This window comes from Mauremys reevesii, linkage group 2 (genome assembly GCF_016161935.1).
Source record: "Mauremys reevesii isolate NIE-2019 linkage group 2, ASM1616193v1, whole genome shotgun sequence".
Lineage (NCBI taxonomy): Eukaryota > Metazoa > Chordata > Testudines > Geoemydidae > Mauremys > Mauremys reevesii.
Genome location: NC_052624.1, coordinates 198,044,530 through 198,065,391, shown reverse-complemented (window position 1 = coordinate 198,065,391; position 20,862 = coordinate 198,044,530). Strand labels below are relative to the sequence as shown.

Here is a 20,862-nt window from a genome sequence, read left to right as displayed (position 1 = left end):
AAAGAAAATTCACCCTGTTTAAGGTACCCACAAAAAGCTAAAATTGAGTTAATTTTGGTTTTCGTAGACAAGCCAAATCTCTGAGGTATGTTCTTACTGGTGACACTTAGTTTTCTGGAAAAACCAAACTCTATCAAACCCAAATGTGATTTCCTCTAAGGGGTGTAAAACTCCATGAACATACAAAATACGTCATTTCATTAGCAGCAAACTTCCACGTAACCAGCAGCTAGCTGTCAGTATTGTATTTTAGATCCTTATGATGACAGCACTATTAGATATCAACAATGCTTTGGGAGGGATGGAGAGGAAGAATAATGGGTGAGAGAATGTGGGGCAGGCAATGCCAATGAGAAACCTATTTTCTACAGAATGGGATGTCAGGATGGTGTTTGTGGCAAGTGAGATGTACTGAATGCTTTTGATCAATCACAGTTTTCAGTCTTTTAGAAAGCTATTTCCTCACAGGAGGGATATTTTTCCTTTAATATAATCAAGTATCATATTTAATTCTTCCTTTAGACAACAAATTTTTCAATATGATGAATATTTAAACACTAATTTGTTGCATATTTAGTGACATGATAAATACATGATTCAACTTTTACAGTTTAGCCTCTTTAATATGTTTCTTTAATCTCTTAAGATGCTTTATCAATAAAAATTTGTTTCTGTAGAACTAGTACTTCAGGTGTTTACTAGGTAGCAGAAGAATGATGTGGATCTGTTCTTGCAACCATCAAAATTAATTTTCATTAAAACTTGTGTGAATAGCCAGCAGGCAAAAGGGGGAACATGGAAAATGTTCACTTGTTTAAATGCTAATGTTTTAATTTCAGCAATTACACAAGGACAACAAAGCTTTAATGCAACATTAAACAAAAGTTAAATGATATACTGATTTCTGAAGAATGTTTAATTTTTTTTCCTTCTCAGAATAAAAATAAGTACATGCCAAATCTTTAATTTCAACATTAGCTCAGTCTTTAAATTAAGCTAATCACAATTACACTAACCACTGACTACAGTTTACAAAAAACAGTAATATTTTAGAGTTTTAGCTTTAACTCCTATCCATAATCCTTGTCCATGTCATAAGGTAGTGACTGCATATGGTAGTGTGTGTAATGTCTTAAGTCCTCTGCAATACCTACACTCAGCGGAGTGTGTTAAGGACAGAACCTGGCTTCTGAATTTCTTTGTTTTTCTGGATTTTAATCCAATCATCAATTAATATTAAAGACAGTTTAGTGTGGTTATTTTTAAATGGAAAAAATAAGCCATGTTAAAAGATACTATTCTGTACTTAAAAAGTTAATGAACTTGTAAAGAATTTGCTTAACATTTTGACTATGCAGTCACAGCATAACAAGGGCTCAATCAGAGCTATTACAGTGTAAGTGTGATGAATTTATATCAAGAATAACATGTAGTCTGAATTACATATCCATAATATGAAATAAGTGTTTTGTAGATTATTTTCAATATATCCTCACCTAAGAGCTCTTGCTGATTATGCATAAACAGTGCATGTTTCATATTAATGTATTTATTATACCCAATGTGTTGTAAAACTTTGCATTACAAGTTATTACCATGCATTCAAAAGCGTCACAGCAAGAAAGTACTGTATATGCAAGTGCTGGGTGAAATACAAAATTTATGCAATTCAGATTAAGTTAGGCACTCTAAAGTCTATGCCTTACTAGTCTGGAGTACTCAGTTAGTATCTCTAGACTACAGATAGTCTTGCAATATTTTCTGCTTGGGACCAGAAATGGGATTGGAAAAAACCCCACCAAATTTCAGAACCTTAAAAATTTTTGGTCCCTGTTCAGTTCCAAAAATGGTTTGAGGGAATTATTTTCTTCTCAACTGGTTGACCTACCCTGGTGCAAGCCAACTACTGATCATGCTGGATACTTCTGATACTTAAGTGCATCAAAGACTAAAATCATTGTTAGGGTTTTAAGTAATATTTTGCTTAGAAATGCCATTCTATTCCATGATACTGTATGTCCTGTTAAAGCAACAAGCAGCTTAATCTTTTCAACACAATCCAAGGATCACAGTGGATTTGCTTGTAAAGGTCGGCGGATCTTCATGTGTTGTACATTTAAGATTTGGAAAACGTGTCCCACTGATAATATGATGATGTTGCATTTTTAGTTTGCTGTCCTTTCACAATTGATTTCTTTTTCCCATGAGGTGATTGAAGGATCTAAGCACACACAAGTATTCTACAAACACTGAAATCAATCTCAGTCAGGAGTACTGCGCCAACCTAAGCTGTTAATTCTTGCCACAGCTTAGGAAGTGCTCCCCCTAGAAGGCATGTGCTTGTAAAGATAAATTCCAAAGCCAGCATAAAGAGGCAAACCTTTGGGGGTTTCCACCTGCTGGTAAAAGCTTTGTCACACAGATAATACATAGCCCTTGCCACTCCAACCAGGGCTGCTTCAAAGGGATGAGAGCTGAACAGAGAAGCTGTTTGTATGGTTGAAAAAAATGGTCTGAAAGTCGTCCTTGGAAGAAAACTGGTTATCCTAGGAACCTGAACAACAGATAGGAAGCAGAATAGGTAACGCTAAACATGAATGAAATAGTTAGTAGGGATTCTGGATCATGAAAATAAGAAAAATTATGAAGGCTTTCACATGTACACCTCAGTACACTGACTGTATCTTCCTGATTAGGTACCAAGCTGGGTGACTTTGGTAGGTAGACCACAAGGCCAACCCTGGGAAAATAGTGAACTCTGCAGCTGCAGTTTCTGCAACTTCTCATGTACCATTGATATGCTGACATGAAAACGGGCTATGTTTGGAATTTTTCCAAAAGTTTGTTTCTCCCCACTCCTCTTACTTTAGCACTAATTGGTATGCTGAGATGTCTGTTCACAAAATCCTAGTTAGTATGCAAAACAGCCCAGTTGCCTGCTAATCCTGCTCAGAAACTGTAGCAATGGCCTTTTTTCTTTGGCACTGATGGCTATTTAACGACAAGCTCTTTCACCTTGAAGAGAAATTGCTGTCACTGGAGCAGATAAGAATTTGAAACTCCATCAATCCTGGAGGAAAGGATGAAGAAGTGTGCAGTCAAATGAAAAGTAAAGCATTTTTTGCACTTATCTAGAGGCTTCCACTCAAGGAACTGCAGTATCACAAATGCAGTGTCTGGTTTAGAAAATAAGAGATGCCAGCTTGTATGAGTGGTGAAGAATTCCATGTCAGGGTGCAGGAGCTGGTTAGGTTACCGTTAGACTAATACTGAAAACCTTGCATTGAATTAAAACAAAAAGATCAAGTGATTTATCAGTTACTCACCTCCAGAGGGCACTATTGCAAAGATTAAAAAATATATTTAACAGCCGCACATAAACAGACTGCATTAAAATAATATCATTTCAACATCAATTTTCTTCCTTTTCACTTCATACACAAAAGCATGTTGAACAAGTTGGGTGAGGAATTACAGAGTGTTCTTTGGAATAAATAAACTGTCCCAACATGATCTGAAACACTCATTTATGTGACCCTGCAGGACTCCAATAGATGTTTCCTTGCTGCTTTTGCTTGAAGTTTCTGCTGCTTATTTTTGTTGTTGTTTCAATTTGGTCGGCCAATTAGAATTTCTCTCTTTTGGTTTTATCTCTCTCTCTCTCTCTCTCTCACACACACACACACACACACACACACACACACACACACACACACACACACACACACACACACACACACACACACACACCAATGAATAGCTTATACAGAAAGAAATATATATTTATGATAATTTGAAATAAATCATGTGAAAAACTTAATCAAGCTACTTAAAACAATGACCTCATATTTAGGCTTTTTTAAGTCACAAGGTTCTCCAAGTTTTGCACTGGATCGATATCAGTAAGTTGGCTGGATCACTATCATGATGTAATTTGTTTAGAAATACTGAAAGTATAAAACAGCAAACACCTCAAAAAGATACACAGAGCTTTTTTCCTTTGCATATTTCTACCTGTGAATACTTATGTGAAAACAAATCTTGTGGTCCCACATACGACGACTGCTGCACATTGTGGTAATGAAATTCTTTTTACATTGATCATGCCCTCATCCATGAACTCTCCTCTTAAGTGCTAGAGGTTCCAAAAGTTACACTCCAAACAAACTCTTGGAGAAAAAATTCTAGTTGTGCTACACTCTGCAGGGTTCATTACTGTTCCTTGAAAAATGAGCTAAGACTACTGAATGCCATTCACCCAGGACCACAAGCTATATTCAAGTTAGAAGCATGTGATACAAAGTTAATTTTTTTCTTGTGGAGAAGTGGGGAAAATATCCTCCGTATCCCTGAAGACTATTGTGTTATTACACTTCAACCTCATCACTCTGAAGGACTTGCCCCACAGCCACCATCTCTTTGGCCAAAGAAAAATAAATAGTACTTCAAAGCCCATCAGTGCCACTCTGTCAAGTGGAGGACTGGTGGGTATTCCTTCCACTGAAGGCTCCTATCAATCTCTCTACACTACCTTAAAGGGACACTTGGAGTCCCTGCTGCTAGGGAAAACAAAAGAGACCAGGAACTGAACCCAGGTTTCTCACATTAAGTTGCAAAGTATGCTGTGCCAGCACAAAAGAGCCAACATTCCGTCCCCTTTTCCACTTAGGCGCTGTTGGAAAACAGTTCTCAATTAAAGCTAATTGATCAAATGTACTGTACTTTCTTTTCAAGGAGCAAAACAAGTTTATGCCTCAGTGACCTCAACAATGCAATGTGGTCACACCAAGGGTTGGACTCTTCAAAGATTTTTCTCTCACATTATGACTTTAACCAAACTAGCTCTTTACAAGGGAGAAAGAGAAAGCCATCCATTCCTTCAGCTGTGAATTAAAATACTCCAATAACAAAGAGAAAATAGATTAGCTGCTTTTCCATTTGAAAGGAGGCAACTCCTAATCTGTTATTTAGAAGCTATATTATTTTCTCAAACAGGCTGAAATAAAAACTAGAGATGGGTCCAAGCCACCAAGTTCAGATCAGGATCCATACTTCTCCAAAGTTCTGGGACATCTGAACTTTGGGTTTTGTTTCAATACAACATCAGATAGGCAGAAAATTCAATCTTGATCCAAACTCCTCCAATAATTCAGGACTGGTTTGAATTTGGGATTTTGTTTTACATCCAGCTCTAATCACAATGTAACTAAGTTTCAATGTTACAGCTTCTAGCTTATCACCACTGTGGAGTTATTGAACCTCCTCACACTACAGCCAATGCTCATGATACTTACAAGTGATCTGGAGCTCTGTTTTGAAGGTGGTAGGAACTGTCTCACGTTAGTCGGTGTTTCTTTTTCAATGGAGTGTCGTCTCTGCGGTGGTTGACGCCTCTCTGGCTGTGGAGTGGATGATATTGGCAAAAACTTCGGAGGCACTAAAGATTCAACCAGCAGAAGTTAAACAATGTTATTGAATGGTCATTGGACTATCACTGGGAACAGCCACAGTTTTGGTAGAAAATCTATTGTTAATTTCCAAAGTAACACAAGATAGAATATCTTCATATAGTCTTTAAATGGGCCATATTTTCAAAACCAGCCGATGAAGTGCATGTTCCCACAAAAATGCAAAGGCACCTACAGTTTCACCCCTATAAAAAAAACACTCGTGGGCATGCAATTACACTACTAATGTGCAAATACCAATCTTTGTGCATAATTCAGGTTTCTGAAGGTGCAGTTTGCTGGTATTCACTCAAATTCTGCTCTCGTTGAATATAAATTTTAAAATCAAAGGGCACTGAAGGATGCACTCAACCTACTTTGCCGCTGTTTTCATAGAGAGAGCATAAGAAAAAAATGCTAACAATAATACAGAAACGATTGCAGAGAAACCTATATGTTTTGGAAACGAAAATATTTAGACACACACTCTCAAATTAAAAATCATGCTAACGTCAATCTGTTTTAACTAAATATTATTACAGAGTAACATCTAAGACAACCGTAATTTAAAGAGATGACAGAGAAAAAAAATGTCTCTGTTTTTTCATTTGTTTTACTTGGTGCATTGGCAGCACTTTGTTTATTAGAAACACTAGGTATTTTTAATGTATTTACAACCAACTATTCTCAATGGAATTATATAAAAAGTTCCAGGATACATTTCTATTTGTCTTAAGTTGCATAAAATTTTCTTTTTATAAAATCTACATTTAGAGCCAACTGTGAGTTGACAGCGATCCTTTAAGGGGCCGCCTACATGTATCCCACATATGCTGAAAAAAAGTCTGATTCAACAGTATTAGAAGATCATCCGTGTTAAGCAACCAATTTTTGTCAATCCCTTGAGTGGTTGATGATGACAGGTTTCACTGTTCATCAGAATAATATTAAAGCTCTAAGGATAATTCAAAGATCTAAATCAACTACTTGATAAAGAACAGCAACTGCAGCATATACTGCTGTACAGCTGAAATGTTTAAAGACAGTTTATGCCTTTGCAATGACTAAACTAACTGTATCTTATTCCTAAAGGAACTGCACAGTATGCATACACTGATTGGGGAGCTTCTATATGTCTCCTCTTTTCCTGTAATAATATGGAAAGGCAAGGCCAAATCCTACTCTTAGTTATGCCAGTGTAAAGCCAGAATAACTCAGCTGAAGTCTACATTAAGACCAGAGTGAGAACAGAATTTGTCCATTAGTCTCATAAATGTGTTATCTTCAGATAAAGTCTATTTTGACAATACTAAATAAAACTTTAAAATGCATATTCACTTAGTTTTTTCTTTTGCTCATTATTTGCAAAAAATCTACGCTACAAAGCAATTTTTTTTCATTTTATAATTATAAAAAGGAAAGGTACTCTCTTTTGTAGTTCGACTAATATCCCCTTTAACATTAAAAGGAATATAAGAGCTGTTTATACTTGAAATGCTACAGCAGCTGTGCGGCTGTAGCTGTTCAGTGTAGACCCTCACTACTGCGACGAGAATGGCGCTCCTATTGTCTAGTTAATCTACCTCTCTGTGACACTCTGTATCTCAAAGTAGCACCCTGCAACTCCCATATTCATTACTATGATAGGATGATGATATATTCTGTAGAGAGTATGCCTTGTGAGAAATCATTTTTAAAAATCTTGATCAGTTGAACATTACTATCCTGTTGGACTGTATGTACTATCATTGTATGTAAAGCTATGAATTTTGCTATGTGTGTGTTACCGAAATATGTTGTGAGGTTGGCAGATGCTCACAGTCAATCTTTCAATTGCAACAAAGGATCAGCCAGTGGCTCATCAACATTCATCCAGGAAAGAATCCACTATCCCAGAGACTTCTCAGAGTCAGCATGTATGCAATGGGGAGTGCCTGATCCTCACATCACAGCAGAGATCTTTCCAGCAAGCTTAAAGAAAATATAAAAGAGGGAAAGTGACATCATCACTTGGCCTCTCTCCCTCCCCAACTCAACACCTGGAAGAACGTCTGGAGGACACACTTTGAACTGAGCCAGCCAGGTTGGTGGGACAGAGGGCTCAGTGGTCCCAGAGTCCAGGTTTGTCATAGGTTTATTCCCCACTTTGAACTTTAGCGTTCACAAGATGGGGACCTGCATGGACTCCTCTAAACTAAAATCCTAGTTTAGATCTGGTTCTCGCTGCCACCAGTCAAGTTTTAAGTGTCTGACACACTCCCTGTTCCCCCAAAAACTTCTCCTGGGGAACACAGATCCAAACACCTTGAATCTCAACACAAAGGGAAATAATCCATTTCCCTCCTCCCCTCTCCTAGTACTTAGGAGAGATACCTTGATTCAAACTCCCTGAATCAAACAAAGAGGGATTCACTTTTTCCCCATCCCCTTCCCCTGAAAATCCAAACAAGGGAAGAAATCAATCAAGTTCTAAAAAAGAAAAGATTTTATTAAAGAAAGAAAAAAAAGTACACTATCTCTGTATTACCAGGATGCAGAAATACAGGGTCTAACTCATAAACTTGGAGAGGCTCTCCTCCCCACCCCCGTCCTTTCTCAGAATAATCAAAGTAACAGCAAACAGAAATAAAGATATTTCTCTAGCAAACACACAATTGCAAATACAGAAAGCAACTCAAAAGACTAATCCGCCTTTTTAACTAATACTCACTATATTGAATAGAAGAGACTATTTCAGGAAACTTGGAGAACTTGAAGGATATGACTGGCCTCTCTTAAATCCAAAAAGAGACTAACTCCAAACAAAGAAACACAGACAAAGGCTTCCCTCCACAGAGATTTGAAATTATCCTGTCCCTTGATTGGTCCTCTGGTCAGGTGTTCATCAGGTTACTGAGCTTGTTAACCCTTTACAGGTAAAAGAGACTTTAACCCTTAACTATCTGTTTATGACAAGGTTGGATCCTGGGGACCTCGTCACACTCCCCGAAAGGCAGCAGCTAGGTTGACAGAATTCTTCATTGACCTACCACTGTCTACAGTGGGTGTTAGGTTGGCTTAATTACATCGCTCAGAGGTGTGGATTTTTCACACCCCTCAGCAACGTAGCTGAGTCGACTTAACTTTTGAATGTAGACCTGGCCTCAGTCACAGAACACGTGCAACTCTGTATTCTGAACAGGTTTTTTTTTTTTGTTTTTGTTTTTCTTTTTAAAGGCACATCACAGTATGTATGCTTCTGAATAAATATTTTTAGTATTTTAAAAAGGAAAGAAGGGTCACAGTACTTTGCTGGTGATCAATTATTCTAGTAAAGTAAATGAGTTAATTCCATTGCATTGTCTTAGTGGAGACCTCAGTTCATATAGCAAATTCAATTCTAGGAAAAGATTATTTTCCCCATTTAACAATATTTTCCTTCATTTAAAATACGTGTATTTGTTTTACTTGTCTTCAGAACTATGCAGCTTTGTAACTTATATCTGTACAGTATCCAATAGGCCTATGCTTTCATGTCAGTCAAGAGGATATTTAATCAATGTTAACCTATTGAGCAGGTCTCTTTTCTAGGGGTGAGCCCTACATACTTATCCACAAACACTGATCTGCTCTGACTAATTAGCAAAAAATGCTCATGCAAAATTTGTGTGACAGAAAATGCTAGGAGGTGGGAAAGCAAAACAATCACTGTTCCCTAGACATGGAACACTTACTCTTTCTACCAGAGGTGGTCTCTTGAAAGGAGTCTTCCATTTGGGAAGGAGAGACACTGCTGCTGCTTGCTGATTTGTGCATAGACTCCTCCTGGAAGTAAGCAAAATTGGAAGAATTAGAATTCTCCAGAGGCAGTCTCTCTCACTCTCAACCACCCACCCAACCCATATCATACCACAGGTACATTCTATCATTAAATCACTAATCTTCCAACAACACACCTGCAAAAAATATTGAAACTACGCAAGCCTTGTGAAATAGATTTTTCCAAGTTAATCTTTTGCTACAAACTGGAATATACAGTACATAATTAATATATTTAATTATATTATTAAAAACAGGAATAGAAAGCTAGGTGACTCTGTTGTAATCTGCCTTTTCCTTAATAATTACTTCTGGCACTGAAGGCCTAGCAGGGATTTACAAGACAAATTAATACAAGTATGTACCTCATATCAGCAAGAAATCAGGATTCAAGCACTTAACATCCTCTGATCTCCAAAGGAATGAGGCGTGACCCTGGTGAACATGTGACCCACTAAAGAGCAATTAATCTAATCACTAATCTCCACAACCCTGTTCTCTAATCTCTAATCCTGGTGCACTTCTCCTTCCCTCTGTGTTTAAAGAAACCTCATTCATTACATAAGTATGTTCTCATCATAGCAGTCAAGCACAAACAAGTTCTGGGAGATGATGGGTGAGTGAATGTGAGTGAAATGGGCTTTGAATAACACTTTTCAGTTAATGGGTGGCTAAAGAGTCGTGTTTCTCTGAATCAATACCATTGTAGACTGTCCACACCTAAAACCTACAGCCTAAATTATCTCATACAGACAAGCTGCAGTATATCATTGGAACGTAACAAAAGACTACTGGGCTGAAGCAATGTTTGTGAATACTGTTGAGTTCTGACATAAATGCTTTTAACAAAGGAGGTTTGCAGAGTTACCTCCTATACTCTTGGGGTTTACAAATCAAACCAGTGACTCACTCTGAAAACAAGCAAGCAACTCAGCCTCTCAGGGCTTGGCTACACTTACAAATTTGCAGCGCTGCAGCAGGGTGTGAAAACACACCCTCTGCAGCGCTGCAAATTGCGGCGCTACAAAGCGCCAGTGTAGTCAAAGCCCCAGCGCTGGGAGCCGCACTCCCAGCGCTGTCCGTTATTCCCCAGAGGGAGGTGGAGTACGGACAGCGCTGGGAGAGTTTTCTCCCAGCGCTGGCGCTTTGACTACACTTAGCGCTTCAAAGCGCTGCCGCGGCAGCGCTTTGAAATGCAAGTGTAGCCAAAGCCTTAGTCTCAGAGACTGTGAGGCCTTGTCTACACTACAGAGCAAATTCGACCTAAGCTACACAATTTGAGTTACGTGAATAGCATACCTCAAATTGATGTAGCTTAGATCTACTTACTGTGGGGTCCACACTACGCTCTCCCATCGACTCCCCCTACTCTTCTTGATCCGGTAGAGTACAGAAGACGATGGGAGAGCGATCTGCAGTCAATTTAGCGGGTCTTTACTAGACCCGCTAAACAGACTGCTGATGAATTGATTGTGCTTGTTGATCCTCCGGTAAGTGTAGACAAGCTTTTAGTGAGGTAGATGATTCTTAAGAAGGAAAATCTCCAGTAACTGAAAAAGTGCCCCGTCTGTTTAAGAAAAATCAGGAGAGAAAAGCTGACAGGAACATCACATTAACAACTGGCACCACCAAGGCCAGAAAGTCACCAATTATGATCAGACAATCTGTATGTAACACTGACAGACCCCGGTTGTCAGCAAGCGAGATTGAACCTGGAATTTAGTGCATGAGCCTCTACTGTTAGCTAAGGCTGTAGAGCAGACTCATTCCTCTCTAAGTGCCACTAGATGGGACAGAACACCACACCCAGAAGTGTGGATTACAAGTACACTGTGCTGAATACAAGAAACCCAAGAAAAACCTGTGAGTTTGCTTTTTAAATTCCATGCAGGCAGCTATCTGGTAACATTTACTAGGTCAAAAGGAGGGTTCCAAAAAGTTCTCTTACAGTTGATAAATACAAACTTTGTGAAGAAAGATAACTGCTGTTCAAAATGCAACATTAAACTTTTAGATTGGTGAAAACAACTATTGGTGCAGTTAAAAAAAAACCCAAAACAAAACCCTAGGCTATTACAGTCATAGATGTTTTTCATTTATTCTTTCATGGACAGAGGAATGAGCAGCTAAAAAGTTAAGATGAACAGATAAGAAACCTGCTAGTGCCTTTTTCTAATTAAAAAGCCCCATGCTCTCCTTAGTTTTTCCGAATGGAGGGGAGCCAATGCCCGTGGGGCGGGCTAGATGAGCAGCAGAGAGGGAAAGGCTGGCCCTATGGCATACTCCCTTCACTCCTTCCTGTGCCCTCCTGTGGGACTACAAGGGGTTCCACCTAGAGCTGGACAGAAAATGGGGATGGGGAACCATGAACATTTTTGACAATTTCAAAGTCATTCTTCTCCACAGGTTTCACAAAGGAATGATTTTTAATTTATTCATAATGCTTATGAACATTTTTACTGAACGTTTCTGTTTTTAAAATTTTTCAGTTTTTCATTCCCCATCCTCTCTTCTTCCCTTTCTCCTCTCATCCACTTTTTATTGTTTCTGGAGGGGAGAAGAGAAGAAAAACTGCTCAGAGAAAAAGACTACATTTTTTATTTTCCAGCTTCATAAAACATTTTTTAAATGTTAAAAAATGAAAAATTCTTGTATACATTTCCAATTTTGTAAAAAAGCTATTTTGGTTGAAAATAGTGTTCCATTTTTTAAAAAATAATTTCGTGTTTCATTTTTGAAGCCTAGGATGGATTCGGGGGCAGGTCTCAGTCAGATGCTGCCCTGTCCAAACCCAAAGGGCTAGGCAGCCTAAATTACAGCAGCCAGGTGTGCCAATCCTGTTCCCATTTGTATTTGTGGGAGTTCTGCCATTGAGTTCAGTGGGAGTGAAACTGAGCTCAAATTCTGCAGTAATTTATGCTACTTCTTACTCTTTCAGGGGAGCTTCTGGGGGGGCAGCCATGGCAGGGGAAGTATCTGTCCAGGGACCATACAAAATCAGGCTGAAAAAGGCACACAGCAGCAGGGGAAACAAAGGGCTTCTATAGGAATGCCTACTGCCCCTGCCTCCAGGATCATCATCTTTTTTCTCCCCAGCAAGTGGGGCTGGACCTTCAGCTACTTCTGAGGTGGGATAGACCTTTCTCAGAACCAATATAAGAATTCAAAGGAAACTCTTTGTTTTGAATAACTTAGGAAAGAATTTTATATTTCCCACTGTTTATAAATACCAGCTCTGCTTAGATAATACACACCCCATACTTACTATTTTAAATTGTCTCTTCGCCCTATCCTCCTCACAAATGTGAACTATTCTATTGTACTGTGACTCCAAAGCGGTAAGCTTTCTTGGCAAATTAATACTAGTGAATCATATGCAGTAATTATTCATGATTCTTGAGAGGAATTTGCTTAGGCCAATCAATGTCTTTGCTGTTGATTTCCAACGCAGGCAATATGAAATCTCACAAGCAGAAGTGGCATGAAATCAAAATCCTGGATCCAGACACGTTTGGACACATTTAGATCCAGATCCAAACAAGTATAGTCTCCTACCTACTAAGAAAGGCACATCTGCTTACAAGCATATCTTGAGGGGAGTGCCTGAATGTGTCACCACCAATATAATCAGCTAAGTGTATATATTTGGCCTTGTTAGGAGATGGTTTCTATAATTATTTAAAATACCCAGGGCTTAGATTGTCACATCCTTATTCAGACATGCAGGGGAGTATGGGTCTCCTTATTCTGACTGTGACTGTAATGGGAGGATGGGAGAGCAGGCCCTGATTCCTCATACTGATCTTTGCATGTAAATAGACAGAGAGGGAACTCCAGACCTCCCTTCACAGCACTACCCAGCTAGATGGGTATATAATAAGTTGCCTCACAAAAAAGCTGAGGAAATTTACTCCTCCTCAGAACAAAGGAGTAGCAGGTGAAGAATTGGGAGTTGAGTCACAGTTCAATCTCTGGTCTGCTCCTGGGGCAATGTAGCTATGTGACACCTCCTCTTCAGGGGAGATTGTAAAGTTATAATCTGGGGACCCCCAGTAATTCTAAATAGGTTGGGTCAATTCACGCTCTGTACTGTCACAAGCATGGAAATATCTGAGTCATTCATAGACAATTAGAATGCAAATCCACGTCATTTATATATGCCACAAACTTAAAAATCAGAAAATAAATATGGGGTATTTCAATATAAATAATGATCTTGCTTAGTTCTCTTTAAATTTTCCTCACAGGTCCTTTTACCCAACTTCTGTCAATATGTAATTTCCCGTTGTTTAATTTATCTTTTTTACTTCTTTAACACTAAACACAGCACTGTGCCTGAGACCTAACCAGCACTGAGCAGGGTAGCATGATTATCTTGCTTGTTTCACAAGCTATTCAGTTAATTCAAATCAATATAAGATTTGTCTTTTTCGCAACATCATTTCATGGTCGATTTACTTAATTATTTGCTGTATCCTCCAGAGCATTCCCTATGTGGTATCTCGGTCTATGCTGTAAACCCAATTCATAGTCATGCATTTAATTATTCCTTCCTATGAGAATCAATTTACATTTATCTTTCTGACTTTCTTTTCACCTACTCAGTTCATTTTTGCGAGTCAAAGATAGTGATGCGTTAGCCTAGCACTGAGCTATGGAATCTCAGGTCTTTTATTGACTGCTGTTACTATTTTGTTGCCCCTCGGTCTTATTATTAACAAAGCCTCATCCACTACTATTGTATACCTATTTTACAGATTAGAAAAGAGAGGCTACTTCAGGCAAAGCTATGAATAAGACCCAAATCTCATCCACTTTGTCACACTGCCTTTCAGAATGAACATGCCCAATTATGTGCTTGCATAACCTATAAAACTGCAGTGATGCTGTGTCCCTCTAGCACATACAGAATTTTATGACTCTATTGCCTCCACACTAACAGACACATTTTTTTTTAGCATAAATGATAGAGACTCAGGCTTTTACCTCCAGGTACAGGTGCCATGTTCAATCCTCACAGTTTACCCAGAACAGGGACACTGTTACACTTGGCTATGCTTTCTGTAATCTCTAGATTACACACTGCTCCCAGAACCAGGAACAGAAACCACAAATCCTTATGCCCAACATTCCACTAGTGTAACACAAATGGCTGTATAACCCACTTGTAAATTGTGCATTGTTTCCCCCTTTATCAGCTGATTCACACAGGGGATAATAGTATACTTTCCACTACTAAGACTCCAATAGCTGATGTGGAAGAGATATGGAGTGTGGATTTTTAGGTTCTGGGTTCAAATCCTGTAAATGAACCACATGAGAGAAAACTGTGTGTAAGAGAGAAAATAGGAGTTATTGCTAGATTATTTTGCAAAACATTATATTTAGAAGTTAATTTGGATGTTGTGTTAATATTTGTTTTATTGTTACATTTAGAGTTTGTATTTTGGTTAATGGGAGCTGTTTCTTTAAGAACAGGATGGGGAATTTATTGGAGAGCATATTTAGAGACTGAGCTGTGTGTCTGAGAGTTTGTCAGTGCATCCTCTCCAGAGAGGTAAAGACTGCCTATGTAATTTCCCAAAAGGTCAGAACTTGATTTAATAAATGTTATTTTCCAGACACTCTTGCAGGTGTAATGTTTTTACTGCAGGTCATCAGATCTCTGTTTGAGCTGAGCTAGATGTGTTATTTCCAGCTAAAGCAGTGGTTTTCAAACTGTGGGTCACAACCCAGAACTGGGTCACAGAATGGAAGGAACTTGGTCTCAGCGGCTCTGGTCAGCACCACTGACTGGGCCGTTAAAAGTCCCATCAGCGGTGCTGCCCAGCTAAGGCAGGCTATTCCCACCTGTTCCGACACTGCGCTGCGCCCCAGAAGCGGCTGGCAGCAGGTCCGACTCCTAGGCGGGGGGACCACGGCGCTCCATGTGCTGTCCCCACCCCAAGCACCGGCTCCACACTTCCATTGGCCGAGAACTGGCCAATGGGAGTGGGGGGGGAGGAAGGGGGGCGCAGTGCCTGCAAGTGGGAGCCACTTAGAGCCACTTGCGCGCCTCTTCCTAGGAGCTGGACCTGCTGCTGGCTGCTTCTGGGGCGCAGCATGATCTGTGTTTCCTGACTGTGCCCCTGAACAGGAGCCACCGGAGGTAAGCCCATGCCTCAACCCTGAGCCCTTCCAAACCCAGAGCCCTCTCCTGCACCCCAAACCCCTCATGCCCACCCCAAACCCCTCATCTAGAGCCTGCACCCCCAGCCCAGAGCCCTGACCCTCTCCCACACCCCAGCCCCCTGCCCAGAGCCCCCTCTCACACCCTGAACCTCTCATTCCCGGCCCCACCCTGCAGCCCTCATCTCCGCACCCTAGCCCTCTGCCCCAGTCCTGAGCCCCTCCCACACCCCAAATCCCTCATCCCCAGCTCTGTTGGGTTGCGGGCATCAACAATTTTCTTCAACTGGGTCCCCAGAAAAAAAGCTTGAAAACTACTGATCTAAAGGATATGTGGTTGCCCATAAATGAGAGGAGTTTGGTAGGTCCCAGTTTCAGCTCCCACATCACAAACTCACCCCCACGCTTTGTGCTGAATTGAAAACTCCCTGGGGAGACTGTCTCTCACTATGTTTTTGTACAGTGCCTAACACAATGGGGTCATATTCACAGTTGGGGCCTTCAGAGAACGCTCCTGCACGGGGACCAAAATTGTGTTACTTGCAATACATTTACAACACTTGCTCACATTATAACTGTCATGATTATTTAGGATGTGACTTATGATTTTTGAACTTTTTTGTGGTTGGCAATGCAGTAAGCCAATCCTCAAATTATAACTAAGAAACCCCCAGGATTAAATAGTACCTATGAAATTATTGCCCCTGTTTATTAGTTCCATGAATCACTAGAAAGACTAAATTCTGAAATTCAATTGAGGAGAAAGCATGGGCCCCTGTTGTCTTACCTCTGAATCCGAGCTATCCAGTTCAGCCAACGTAGGGGCTTTAAGGAGTCTTTTTCGCTGCATTGTCACTTGGGTAGTGCTGATGCCATTCACCTTTGCTTGTGGTGTCAAGCCACCATTTACTACAGAGCTGTCTGCTAATTTTCCTGAGGCCTCTGGTGTGGATACATCTGGCAAAAGAAACAAAATGGTTGTACTTGGACCTTAGAAGGAACAGATATCATGGCAATCAACTTGTGATACTCCTCTCAGCTCTTACTGCCAAGGCAGTGTGCACAGAGAAAAACCTCACTATGATAATTACATGTGTAAGGTTATTTTACTTTAGCAACATGTTGCTCAGGAAATTACAGGTCATGGTGTGTGGTACAGACATGATGTGAGAGAATGAGAGCAGTGGAAAAAATAGCAGTGCACTCTGATTTTTTTATACTTTAGCATTAAAAAAATCCTCATTTAAAGGAGTTAACATACTGCCACCTAATGATTTGCTACAATTAGCTAAATAATCAGAATCCAAAGAAACAGGGATGCACTGCTAAAACCAGACAGGTGGATCTCCAGTGAATACCAAGACCATACTACATTGAAATTATGAGTTTTGACACAAAACAAACACAAACTATTCCAGTGAAGGTGCAATTATTCTTGCTTTTTCATATACTGAACAGCAATGACAATGAGTTATACATATCTTGTCTAAAATGTGCATAATCCCATCTTTATATTTTAGTGCATATTAAAAACGAAAATATATGCATTTGGTCAAGTCTTGCATCATGTAACAATGGAATCATGGGACCTGATTCTATTTACTCCTACACAGATTTTACATGCGTGTAACTTCATTGAGTTCAGTAAAGGCGCTCTGGATAGTCACCAGTATGAGATCAGAATGAGGCGCATATAATGTAGGCATGAGGTCTGCTGTGCCGTCTAAACCTAGACAATAATCTAGTTTTCGATATTCTGGCTGGGGGGGAAAGGTGAGATTGACATGTCGGTTTTAACCCAGAAAAAGAGCAGAGAAAGGGTGAGGTTTCAATATGTTTAAAAATTTTCTGTGTGTTTGGAAGGGGCAGCATTTAGTGGGAATATTTACATCTCTGGTTTGCATATTTGCCTAAGCATCTGGCCTTTCTATCTATGCAGTTATATGATCCCCATCAGTGTAGTGAATGACTACCTCATAATGTATTTGTCCTCACCACACCCTTGTGAGTTAAGGAAGTACTATTCCTTACAGCATTTTACATCTAGAGAACTAAGGCAAAGAGAGGCTAAGTGACTTGGCCAAGGTCACACAGGGTCTCTGTGGCAGAGCAGGGAATTGAGCGTCCCGTATCCGACGCTAGCACACTAATCACTGGATCAACCTTTTTAGTCACTTATGTAGCTGCACTGGTGTCAATAGCTAGTACAGACATAGTTTATCCTGGTACAGAATAATTTGCCCTGGGGTAAATTGTCTGCATTACAGGAATTGAATAGGTGCAGCTTCACTGGTGGCTAAAATTACCTTGTGTACACAATTTATAGTAATTTGCCTGTTGTACAAGATTCTCATTTAGGCAGATTTTTACTTTAAACAATAATCCGAGTTAAATTAGTTACACATTTTTAAAGGAAATCAGGTAATGGCTAAATGTTGGGAGTAGGAAAACAAAATGGGTGAAGGGCAGAGAGTGTAATTCCTCAATAAAATTCTACCTGCAACTACAGAAGTGAGAAAAAAGGGACTATCTGGATCATGGGACTACTCCAAGCCGGTGAATCTGAATACTACACTATTATTATAGCCTCCAGGTTTTCCCGGCCAAGAGTCTTCCATCATAGGCCTCTGAACTTCTCCACTCTTTATTTTTATGTCTTCTAGGGTATTACTAATGGGCCTCTCGAATGGTACAATATCTTCTGGGGCTGAATGGCTTTTTTCCCCTCCTTCCTGATTTTCAAAGGGGACAACATCAGTTGTCGTCCTGATGTTGCCACTGCCCAACACGATTCCAGAAGGTTCTGTCCTCTCACCCCCATCTTGTAGTAGCAGTAGTAGAAAAAACATTCCTGCTGCCTGTGCTGCCTCTTGGGCTGACAAACCTCATGATCACTTGCATACAGTTTCTCGGGAAATCCCCTTAACTGTAGCTAGGGAAATCTTGCACATAATAGCTCATAAGAGCCAGAGAACCAGCAACGGCAGCAAGAACAGGATGGGTATGTGCAACTTCTCTCCTCTCAAAACCCTTCTTGGGAACACAAGACAGTGATCTCACAGCCTGAAGAATGGGGAGTAGAAGAACGGACCCATGTGTCCATAGCCTTTGGACTTGTGAGGTGGTAGGTGGTGTATGCAGGTGATTTGCATCCTACAAAAACATCCAAGTAAGGGGTGGCATCCAGATCTTGGAAAAGGGGCTCCTAGCATCAGGGGAATAGATGTGGAGAACTGTATATTCAGGACATACATTTTACAGGTCAATGTTTCTTAAACATGCAGGTGCCCTCTTTTGACCAAAGTATGGGACATATGAGACATCTATCATTTGTGTTGCCTATCCATACACACAAAACCTAAAAGAATTCTATTTTTAGACAGGAAGCCCACAACTGAAAGAAGTACTTAAAATGTTTAGAAGTGTTTACTGATTTACTGCAATACCCTGAAATACAAGTGAAACTTCAGGTGAATCTACTAGAACATAATATATCAAATTTGTTTTGAATAGCTCTTAAATACAACATGTCATCCATCATCCCCCTCTACTCTGAGGAAATCCAAAGGGAAAGTTTTTCTGAAAAAACAAACACGCACACACAAAACCCCCCCCCAAAAAACCCCAAGCCTAATTTGCAAAAAAAATTTGTGAATAAAAGGGTTGAGTTCACGTGGTCAGACTATTAGTTATTTGTGAACATGTGGACAACTGCTGGATACTTGTGGAAAAAAATGTGAACACAAAGTTTCACAGATTTCAGCACAAACAATTTGCCCAAAAATTCAAACAGTGTTGTTTGTTACTCTCTAGTCACATCTGTTATTTTCCTGTTTAAAATGTTTCAGTAATCTAATCAGGAATCAGAAACATTGCCATGTGCTGATTAACCACACCGCTCCTAAAAAAAAGACTGAATAATCAAGGTGGACAGCTCACAAATAACCAATAAACTGATACTTATTAGTAATGAATGCCCATGAAGAAAATCAGATTTGGTTTGCAAACAATTAGCTGAAATCAAGAGTGGACTAAATTTATAACAAAAAAATACCCATAAAATATTTGAACCCGTTCTAGATCATACAAATGATTGTGAACATTTCTGAGGTGATTCAGCTGCTGCCCAGACAAGCATGTGTATCTAGGGGGTCCTGGAGTGAACATTGTATTACAGCAGAAATTAAGTTTTGACAAACAAATAGGGGCAGCAGCATCCGTTAACTGGGTTGCAAGTCACTGATTCCAAGGTAAATACTAGCTGAAGCATTAGGATAAATACTTTTGGTTTCTCTTAAGCTATCAAATATTTCAGGCCACGTGGAAACAACAAAAAGCTGTGAGTTTGATAATTTGACTACATAAGCCGTATTTTGTTAATTCCTTTTGTGTTGCTACTTCTGTGTCTGTGACTAGTCTTTAAGGTTGTGTGTGTGTGTGCGCGCACGCGTGCAAAAGACCAAAAAAAACTAGGATAAATTGAAATTTGTTTTTATTTACATGTAAGACTACTACTTCTCTTATGAAACAGGGAATTAAGTAGATCACAGATTATATGTTAACTAACCATATGGTGTTTCTGTCCTAAACAGCTTTCACTGACACATGATGGGAACAGAAAACTGGACCTGGTTTCTACTGTAAAATATGCTCCTTTGCCTTAACATTTTTACAGCATGTTCAAGCGAAGGCAGAAAAGAAAATGGATTCTCCAGATTAATATACGTTTGTCCTACATTAGTTACATTGTGAGAATACTGGGAAAAGACTATATGATGAGTAATTGTAGCACAAAGGTATGCTCTTCATTATGATGACTTGCATATTTAATTCAGACAAGAAAACTAATTAATCAGTATACTGAAAAAAATATTTTTCTAGGTGTGGGTACCATGCTCATTACCATGGTAACTAAACTAATAGATTATCTGCCTTTCCTGAGCATTTTCCTGACATTCAAATGATGTGTGATTCTACTCAACATCTCTGAGATTTGGGCTTATGAAGAACAACCCCTACTGGAGCCTGGGCACAGCAGCTTTGGAAAACAATGAAAGCATTAACTTTGTAGATATGAAAAACAGCAGTTTCTGCAGCAGTTATTTCATTTTTTTGTGTTCGATTTAGAAGACAAAATGGGTTGTATGTTTACGGTCAGATGCTCCCGTCTTTTGAGCCATATTCAACACAGGTCAGTCGAGGGAAGCAAAAGTGGTTTTAAGTTACCTTTAAGACAGCTGTAACTTACATCCAGCTACCAATGGCTCTATTCTGCCAGCTGGGAATAGGAAAGTCTTGTGCACATCGTATTTCCCCTAGAAATGTTCCCTGTGCCAATGGCTGAGAAGAGTGGCACATACCAGCCACACTGGCTCAACACCCTCAAGTTTCCCTAACACAAGGGGAATCCTTCACTACTCGGCTAAGCCAGCTTTACAGCTGCTTTGGA

General features: G+C 39.7%; 1 protein-coding gene across 4 annotated transcripts in view; it reads right to left on the bottom strand.

Moving 5' to 3' along the window:
* SPIRE1 (spire type actin nucleation factor 1) overlaps positions 1-20,862 on the bottom strand; it is a 182,861-nt gene that overhangs the window by 6,982 nt on the left and 155,017 nt on the right. For 3 of the 4 annotated variants that reach the window (XM_039526302.1, XM_039526305.1, XM_039526304.1), the window contains 4 exons: positions 16,201-16,370; positions 9,161-9,251; positions 5,295-5,437; positions 2,381-2,554 (listed from right to left, as the gene is read on the bottom strand). In XM_039526302.1, the coding sequence (XP_039382236.1) occupies positions 2,381-2,554; positions 5,295-5,437; positions 9,161-9,251; positions 16,201-16,370 (578 nt within the window). The remainder of the gene's footprint in view (positions 1-2,380; positions 2,555-5,294; positions 5,438-9,160; positions 9,252-16,200; positions 16,371-20,862) is intronic. The other variant, XM_039526303.1, reaches the window with a different exon arrangement.